General features: G+C 51.0%; 1 protein-coding gene across 2 annotated transcripts in view; it reads left to right on the forward strand.

Annotated features, from left to right (window-relative positions):
* Positions 1–9,431, forward strand: part of NRP2 (neuropilin 2) — a 292,663-nt gene that overhangs the window by 107,810 nt on the left and 175,422 nt on the right. For both annotated transcript variants that reach the window (XM_015416007.1, XM_015416008.1), the window contains exon 3: positions 2,632–2,813. In XM_015416007.1, coding sequence (XP_015271493.1) covers positions 2,632–2,813 — 182 coding nt within the window. The remainder of the gene's footprint in view (positions 1–2,631; positions 2,814–9,431) is intronic.

The raw sequence follows: 9,431 nt of genomic DNA on the forward strand, positions 1-9,431 counted from the left end.
AGATTGGCAACGATGGTTCCCCAGAAGGGGATAGTTGGTTTGGAGGGTGGAGTCTATGGCTTTGTACCTGTCCAAGGTCCCACGCCTCCTGAAACCTCACCCTTTCCAGGCTCCATCCCTCACATCTCCAGGAATTTCCCACCTGGAGTTGGCAACCCTATCTCCTTCCCAGCCAACCATCAACCTACCTTTATTTCCCCCTCACTCTTCAGCTTTCTACCCCCCACACACCTGCAGCCTCTCCTGTGCTCTGAAGCCCTGACTGCTACGTCACATTGGCTGTCATATGGGGGCCACCTCAGCAGCATATAAGGATACAGAGCCCTCCATTTTCTCCAGGGGAACTGATCTCTGCCATCTGGAAAGCAGTTGTAATTCTGAGTGATCTCCAGCCCTCACCTGGAGATTGGACACATTTTGCCTCAGAAGAGCAAACTGTTTAGAATGTTAGAGGCAAAAGCCAATCAAGTCGCATATGCAAACGACCTCCGTTCTGAGGCAAAGGCCAATGAGGCTGCATATGCAAATAACCTCTGTATTCTGACTGGCTATGGGGGGGAGAGGAACAGCAAATTGTTTAGAATGTTGGAGGCAGGACTCAGGCAAAGCAGCCAGTGGATAGGGAGACCCTCTGAATGACAGATCAGAGAGCAAACTGATTTTGGCGCGTGTGGAATGTTCTAGAGAAGTGCCACCACCATTTGGCTTTTATTTATAAGGGAGATTAGCTTGCTTTATGGGTTTTTTTTAACAGGAATTACTGAAAAGGTATGTTAGGTGTTTTGAACACTTTAAAACACTATCGCGTGTTAAGAATGATTAAGAAAGATAGGAAATAAGAACAAGGAAACAGAAGACCAACTTTCTTCAATGCCCAGGCATGTGGCTTACTGGGAACCTCACACACTGTAAGTCTAATGCTCAAGAACAATTCAAAAGGATTCGTGGATGATAGACTTAACATTTAGTTGATATTCACAAAGGGGGTATATTATATCCCTTTTAAAAGATATATAACTGGCTGTGATAGGGAAGACAGTGTTCAAGTTTTTATTTTTGTGTGTGTATGTAATGGTCAGCAAAATATCTTACCCCTTCACAAAGCAAATGCATGTTTAAAATAAAAAAACATTAGACTGGTTTATAATCCCATAAGCAATCCTATACAGTTGTTTCTGCCATGTCCGACAGCAAAGAAAACAGAGAAAGAGAAAGCAGCCTGGTTGGAAAGAACACAGAGGTGGTTTACAAAGAACATTCACTCTTGTTGGAATGTTCTAAAACCTTGGCTTCTAAGATTCAGAAGAGGATAAGGGAATTGTGGACTGCGATCAAGCACTCCTTCCATAAACAAGAGGGAAACGGACACACGGTGCCAAAGAAACTCATACTGTATAATGAAAATAATGTCTGCATTATTCAGAATTTTCACCAGTTGGCACAGTTCTTCTCCATATTTGATTAGCTTACCTTTAAACCGATTTTTGATGTCTTCTGGGTTTTTGGAGTTCTGGGTAAATGGTTTAAGCGTGCCCCTGTGTGGGCAGATCAGAAGCACCGGGGTAGTCGTGAACGGATGCAGGACCGGTTCCAGATTGGGGGGGGGGGCCCTGGACCGAGCGTACCCATGTGTCCCCCTTCCCTGCCTACCACCAGGTCCCCCATTCGTGCCTCCCTTCCTTGACCCATGTGCCTGTGCATCCTTTCCCTAAAAACTCACGAGCCCCCTCCCAGCCCACGGGCACAACTGCCTGCACCATCCAAATGCCCTTTTCCTGACGTTGATGGGCGGAAGCACATGCAGCTGGGGGCACGGATGGCAGTGTCCTTCAGGCAATTGGTGGGGGAAGAACGGACAGGTGGGCAGCCGGAGAGGCGGGTGGGTCGGTGGCAGTGGGCCCTGCCAGATGCCCCATGGCACTGTGTGCCGACGCCAGCCCTGAAAGGAAACCGTAAAAACTGGTCTGGTGTCCGTCCTGGGCAGAGAATCTTTGCATGTTTTTTGTGGAAACTGCCAGATTTTCTTGAGTCACCGTTTCATCGGGTCGAAACGCTGGGCTGAATTTTGCACACAAAAGGATCCGCTGAGGAAAACAGCTCCAGATACTGGTGTGTGTGTGTGCTTAGAAAAGAAATTATATTTTAGATAAGTACATGAAAAACCCGTATCGTTTACGGAGTGTGGTGAGGGCGCGCTGTGGTTTTTATGTATTTTATAAGACGCATTTATCAGACTGGCTGGTGGAACATATTGACTGTTCGGATCATGAAAAGTTTTGAATTAAATGAGCAGGAGTACAGATTTCACAGGATCTTGCTGCCGTCGAGCTGTTTTGGGAGGGCGTGCGGCGAATTCTGATCAGCGGGATAATTGGACGGCAGAAGCATAAATAGTGAGAGGCTGCAAAAAACATATTAATGAAACGGCAGCGCTTTTATGCTTAACGTATAAAGAATTGAGCCTATCCGTGGGAGGGTTTAGAGAGGAGGAGCTGAAACGCCCAAGCAGGTAAATCAGTATGCAAATAGGCAATATGCCCATATATGAAGATACTTCCTTTTAGGAGAAGGTTTAATTTATGTCGTTCTCCTTACTGAGCCTCGTCTTATTTCCCGCCTCTCGATTGACAGGTATGACTTCATCGAGATACGAGATGGGGACAGCGATTCAGCCGACCTGCTCGGGAAGCACTGTGGGAACATCGCTCCTCCGACTATCACTTCATCAGGCCCTTCTCTCTATATTAAATTCACCTCCGACTACGCCCGCCAAGGTGCCGGCTTCTCCTTGCGCTATGAGATCTACAAGACAGGTCAGTGTGGAAGGCGGTCTCTGGGGATTCCGGGCAAGTGCCCTTTGGACAGTTAAGTCAGGACTTCTTGATCGGGGTGATCACGTGAAGCTGCGTGATACTGAAATCCAGACCCTTGGTCCTTCAAGGTCAGTGCCGTTTACTCAGATTGACAGTGGCTTTTCAAGGGATCAAGCACAGGTGTTTCGCATCACCCGCTGCCTGATCCTTTTAGATGGAGAGGCCAGGGATTGAACCTGGGACCTTCTGTATGCCAAACAGGGGTCCCCCCCATTGAGCCAAGCCTTAGGGGGCCCAAGCATAATTTCTTGGAGTCCAGTAGGAACTTACAGTTTGGTGTAGTGGTTAGGAGCGCGGACTCTAATCTGGGAGAACCGGGTTTGATTCCCCACTCCTCCACATGCAGCTGCTGGTGTGACCTTGGGTCCGTTACAAGTTCAACCTGGGACCTTCCGTATGCCAAACAGGGGTTCCACCATTGAGCCAAGCCTTAGGGGGCCCAAGCATAATTTCTTGGAGTCCAGTAGGAACTTACAGTTTGGTGTAGTGGTTAGGAGCGCGGACTCTAATCTGGGAGAACCGGGTTTGATTCCCCACTCCTCCACATGCAGCTGCTGGTGTGACCTTTCAGGGCTGTTCTCTCAGGAGGAGTTCTCAAAGGACTAGTTCTTGAAATTGCTCTCTCAGCTCACTTTGGGTAATGAAGGGTGAGGTATAAATCCATCCATCCATCCATCCATCCATCCATCCCTCCATCCATCCATCCATCTCCTCCTCCTCCTCCTCCTCCTCCTCCTCTTCTTATTCTTTTCCTTCCTTCCTTCCTTCCTTCCTTCCTTCCTTCCTTCCTTCCTTCCTTCCTTCCTACTGTCTCCTCTCCGACCCCTAATAACTCAGAGGGGCTATGGCTCAGTGGTAAAGCACCTGCTTGGCATGCAGAAGGTCCCAGATCCAGTCCCTAGCATCTCCAGATAAATGGATCAGGTAGCAGGCGATTGGAAAGACTTCTACCTGAGACCCTGGAGAGCGGCTGTCAGTCTGAGTAGATAGTACTGACCTTGATGGACCAGGGCTCGGGTTCAGTATAAGGCAGCTTCATATGTGTGTCTTAAATAAACTCCCATTGGTTCTCGGTGTGTGATTAAGGCACAACAGTCTTGGGTGACGTTTGGTAGCCATGCACTCGTTTTGGTGCCAGAGTAGTCCCTGGTGCCATACGGGGGGAAAGCAGGAAGAAGGGATATGCCTCTTTTATTATTCTGCTGTTAAAATTCTGTTTTGCCACCCATCCCCTCCCTTGCTCCCAACCCGTATGTACAGTCTCAAAAATCAAGGGGGAAAGGGCCACTATATTTTATTTCTGAAAGGAGGTAAATAAACCACTTTATGGTAACGAACTTGCTGTCTACTGAGGGTTGCCAATTCCAGCGTGGGAAATCCCAGAGGATTTAAGGGCGGAGTCTGGGAAGGGCGGAGTCTGGGGAGCAAAGGGACCTCAGCTGAGATTTGGTGTCACTCTAGGACTTCCAGTTTCTCCTAGACTGTAAGGCACACTATGGGGTACTCCCTATGAAGCTGCCGTTTCCTCCACGGGAGCCGATCACTGTGGTCTGGAGACCAGTTGTAATTCTGGGAGAACTCCAGTTCCCACATTGAAGTTGGTAACCGTACCGTCTGGGCCAGGCTTGTCAGGACCCCAATACTATATACCCATTTCCTTCCTCCCTACCCAATGTTTGAGCCTTGACCTCTCTGGAAGCTACACAGTTTTGCGTCTCCTCTGCTAAGTTTGCATCTTTCTTTGATTGAGCTCTAGTGCTCCCTCTCCTACAGTAACCAGGCCCCTAGCTATGGTGGGGCCTCCCAGAACCCGGCACCCTGACTTCCTGCCATGCCCCCACAACTTCCTATGGCTGCTTGGAAGGTAGACTTTGTAGGCCGCCTGGAGGACTCCCCGCCGCCCCTTCCCTTCCCCTCCTGCCAGCAGCCCCGCACGCTCCATCCCGGGCTGGCGGTTGGGGGAGCGGGGCTGGGGATGAAGTGCAGGCGGCTCTAGAGAGGTTGAGATGCATGCCGGGGTGTCCCTGCTGTGCGGGGGGGGGGGGAAGCAACGTGTGCGCCGGCAAGCTACTGCAAGCGATATGCTGCTCGGAGCCTACACTTCCCCCACCACTTGGCCACACTGACGTTACATGGCCGTCTGAAAAAGCAGCCCCGGTGCTGGGCGTGTCTGTCTGAACGCTCAGTTCTCTGGGCGCTCGCAGCAGAAGCTAAAGCAAGCCGCCAGCAGAGGCTGGCGGGGCCGGGGCAGGTGTGGGGCATGGCCGAGACTGGCAGAACCGGGCGGGGTGCCTCCTCCTCCTCCTCCTATGCCTGGGTGCCCAGCCGGAGCACTGGCGGAGGCCAGCTTGGCTTCCAGGGCACATCAGCACTCACTCACCCACCCCCTTGCCCTGTTGCTGCGCATGGAAAGACCTCCTGGGGCAGGGCCCAGCCAGCGTACGTGAGTTTTTTTATTTTTATTTCAGTGCCCCCTGGCTTATTTAAAGCCCCCTTGAATTCAAAAATCCTGGCTACGGTCCTGTCAGTTACTGTCAGTAACCCTGGTCCATGTAATGACACAGAATGCTAAGTTTTGGGCTGTTGTTTTTCTCCCGCCCTGCTCTCTCTGGAAAAACAAAACCCTGAAAACCCTCTCCTTATTTGTTCACTTTTTAAGTGATCTGCTTGCTGGCATCCTAGGAAGTGTGAGCGTCTCTGGCTGCCATCCTCACTGGCTCGTTCAACCTGGGGGCTGCTAGTTAGGAACGCAGAACTGGCGCTCGAGGTGTCAGACGCTCGGTTTTGGATCCGTTTCAGCTGCTGTCACCAGTGAGCGCTTTCATGCAGGCTGCCAGTAGCTGGGGAAAGGAATGGTGGGTGGGTGGGTGGCTGCAGAAGCTGGATCTGTTGCCGTGGGGGACCATCAGACAAAGCCGGATGCCGAACTGCTTTCGATCCATAATTATTCGGCCCCTGCTTGAAAAAGTCCAACTCCTGTCCCTGCTTACTCACTTCTTATCCTGTTTCCCACCTTTACCTTTTGGAGGAAGTGTTGTGGAATGGAGGGTGTGTGTGTGTGTGTGTGGGGTGAATGCTGTGCAGTTTTTAGGTCCATCTGGAAGCGACTGGGTTCTTTCACCTTTGAGCAGACCTAATCAGGTCCTTTCGGCATTTGCCTGCCACTCCAGATTTTCTCAGGGTTCCAGTGGAGGCAATGTAAGTCCACAGCAAAACAGCATCCAAATAACCCAGGGCAACAGCAGACTGACCACTGAAGGGAAGGAATGTAATGCAGAATTGGGGGGGGGGGGAACCCTGGAATAAAAAGATGGTTGAACTTTGTTTTAGTGCACAATAGGGGGGGAAAACCTGGATTAAAAAGAAGGTTGAATTTGATTTTAGTGCAGAATGGCTTGGAGGACGCTGTGGGGAACATGGATTAAAAGGAGAGTGCGGAAAGGGCTTCGGTGAGACTGACGCCCGAGAACCCCTTATCTTAGCTGTGTATGAGTGTCCTTATCCTATTAGAACTTCACATCCATCATGTTTTCAGCACATCCTCCGTGTTGCCTTTCTCCTCCTCCTCCTTCCACGCTGCACCTCTTTCCAAATCTGTTTCATCAACAGTTCCAAGAAGGTAAAATATTTATGTGGCATATTAGCTGTGCTTTAAAAAAAATATATATTCTGCTTTGGCACCAAAAGCAGGCTTCTTAATTAAATGACTGCACATATTCCAGAAGTACAAGAAGTATATCTTTTCTCTGTGGCACGTATTTTAAAAAAAACCTCATTAAAGCCAAAGCTGAGCAAGAACTGTCCTCTCTCAGATCAGCATCGAGATTCCTCCTTTCTCTTTCTCTCTCTCTCTCTCTCCCCCCCTGCCCGCGTGTCTTGTGTGATTAAAGCACTGGTCAATAGCCTTGTGTGTTTCTCTTTTTGGAGAGCCAAGGGTTTTCCAACTGGTGCATACTGCTGGTTTTAAAGAGAGGGCTGTTGGCAGTGCCATCAAGGGTACAAGAACGGGCGCCTCTTGAACTTCATATAAGGGGAACTATTCATCGTGACTTTTTAAATGCAAAACTATTCTTGGAGAAAGTACAACAGCAGAGGGGGAAAAAGCCGATCGGAGGCCCTTTTAAATCGGCTCTGTCTAAATGTTTGTCAGATCTGGTGTGCGTGGGGATGAGACTTATCGGGAAATAAAAATAGCCTTGTTTTGCGGCCTGCTGGCGTGGGCGAGACAATGTTTTTGTGTGCTCTGGGAGTGCCCTGGCTGCGTCCAGCACAGGATAGCGGGGGCTGCTGGGTCACAGGACCCCGGCCGCCTGCCCACATTCCATCGCCAGTGTCTTGGATGGAAACCCACAGAAGATTTACATCACCCTTAGAACACGAAACAAATAACACAGAGAAGCAAAGGGGCAAGGAGGGAGCCAGCGATGTTTCTGAAAACAGGAACTTCTGTGCTGTGAAGGGGTGGGGAAAAACAGAGGTGCACACACTTGTCCAGGGTTTCTTTTGCCACAGCTGTTTTGTCTCTGTAGAGGTGGGCGCCCATAAACACATGGGCTGCGGCCACACAAGCAGTTTGCGCCAATATAGTTGTGTTACCTTTGTGGATTTAAAGAGCATGATCAGACATCAACATCGGCCTTCTGGGCCCCAGTCGTCAGCACCCAGGTCCAGCCCGTCCTGGAAGTGGAGTTTGCTGACGCCGGGGGATGTCTGATCTTATGCCAGAGCTTCCACTCTGCTTTTCCCAAGGTCTGACCCCCCCTGACATGAACAGACGTCGGATGGGAAGTGTGAACGGTCACTTCCATCTCAGTTGTAGGTGTTTTTATTCCACCCGGTAGTAATATGCGCATAAGCACATATGAGCATGAACGACCCCCGTTGCCAGTGAGGGCCGTGCTCCATGGTTGAGGTGCTGGTGATGTGGATGCTTCAGTGCGAGACTGGCGTGCAGAGGAGACGCTTCAGGGTGTGCTGTCTGGTCACCCCCTTCCCACAATGATTTAAACCACCGCAAGTAGAGGTGCTGCCAGATAGTGCCAAGCCTCCAGTGTGACCACAGCCATGGGTTCAGATCTTGCACAGATTTGCATATGATGGACTTGAGGCGGCCAGATCTCCATTTTAAACAATGTGCTCTGGCAACCGGGACGGTGCTATCCTCTGGTTTATTCCTAGAATGTGGAGGATATTCGCCATTGTAAGTGTACATCAAAGATCTCAAACTGTGGTATAAGTCAGCTGCCTTGAGTTGAAGGGAGCAAGACTTCAGTCTTTCCTGGTTCATCTGCAAGCCAGCGTGGTGTGGTGGTCAGAGCAAAGGTATGAACTCATTGTTACGAGGGCCAGATCTGACATAAATGTCACTTTGTCCGGGCCAGGCTGTGTGTGCCGTAGCACCTAACTAACCACCCTTTTCTCGATACAGTTTTGCACGGCACAGAGAGCTATTGCCTGACAGTCACGGTGCAATAACCGGAGACTCTCATGGCTCTTTAAAGACTAGGTGAAATAACTGGAGACACTAATGGACATTTAAAGACTAACACATTTCAGAAGCTTTTGATAAGCTGGAGCACAAAGGGCTGCATTCTGTTGCCGCGGGTGCGGCAGCCAAAGACAGGTGGCCAAGTGGCATCAACCCAGCAAGCCTCGCCTTAAAGAAACTGCAGTGGTCAGTAGGCTTTGGGGAGGGGAGGGGGGGTGAGGCAGTGTTTGCATGCAGGGAGCCCAGGGAGCACGGGTGTGTTTCGGCTTTGATCTTCCCCGTGCTGCCAAGGGAGGGAAGCAGGAGAGGAGGCACGTACATTTGGGCTCATGGGTTAGCAAGCTCCGGCTCACCCGGTTCGGCGAGTCTCCTCCGCCCCTGACCCTCAGCATTCTGCACGCTTTGCGCCCCTTACATAAGCGCCAGACTTTTCTCGCTTGCCCAGGCTGCTGCACACAGCGCACCCATCCCAGCCAGTCGCTCTGTTCGCATGTTTGGCGAGTTGGCCAGCAGCTTCCCACAAGCGTGTGTCCCCACAGGTTCATGTCCCTGGGCTTGCCTGCAAGTGGAAAGCTGCTTGGCTGGGCTCGGGCTCAGGGAGGTGGGGCCAAAGAGATTTTGCCTGCCACACGTGAACAGCCAGCCATCTTTCCAGCATCCCAGCAGCAGACACAAGAGCCTGATGCACTCTGGTCGAAGGGGGTGGCAGCAGGCGGGTCATCCCTGCCCGGTGTCTAGGCCAAGGGCAGCAAGGAGGCCCCAAGGGGGCTGGCTGCACAGAGCTTGGAGCCAAATCACCCTTTTTGCCCCTCAAGGTTGCAAACTCTGGGTTGGGCAATCCCTGGAGATCTGGGGGAAGAAGACCCTGGGGAGGGTTTGCATTTGGGGAAGGGAGGGACCTCAGCAGGGGGTATAATACCCTAATATAGCCCCTTCTGGTCCACAGTCCTCTCAGTTGCTCACGAGTCAGATAAGAGCCCTGCACAGGCCGATTCTGGTCCACAGGCCGTATGTTTGACATGTCTGGGTTAAAGCATCGGACTAGGATATGGGAGCCCCGGGCTGGACTC

Source organism: Gekko japonicus, unplaced genomic scaffold, assembly GCF_001447785.1.
Source record: "Gekko japonicus isolate JY-2015 unplaced genomic scaffold, Gekko_japonicus_V1.1 scaffold123, whole genome shotgun sequence".
Classification (NCBI taxonomy): Eukaryota; Metazoa; Chordata; class Lepidosauria; order Squamata; family Gekkonidae; genus Gekko; species Gekko japonicus.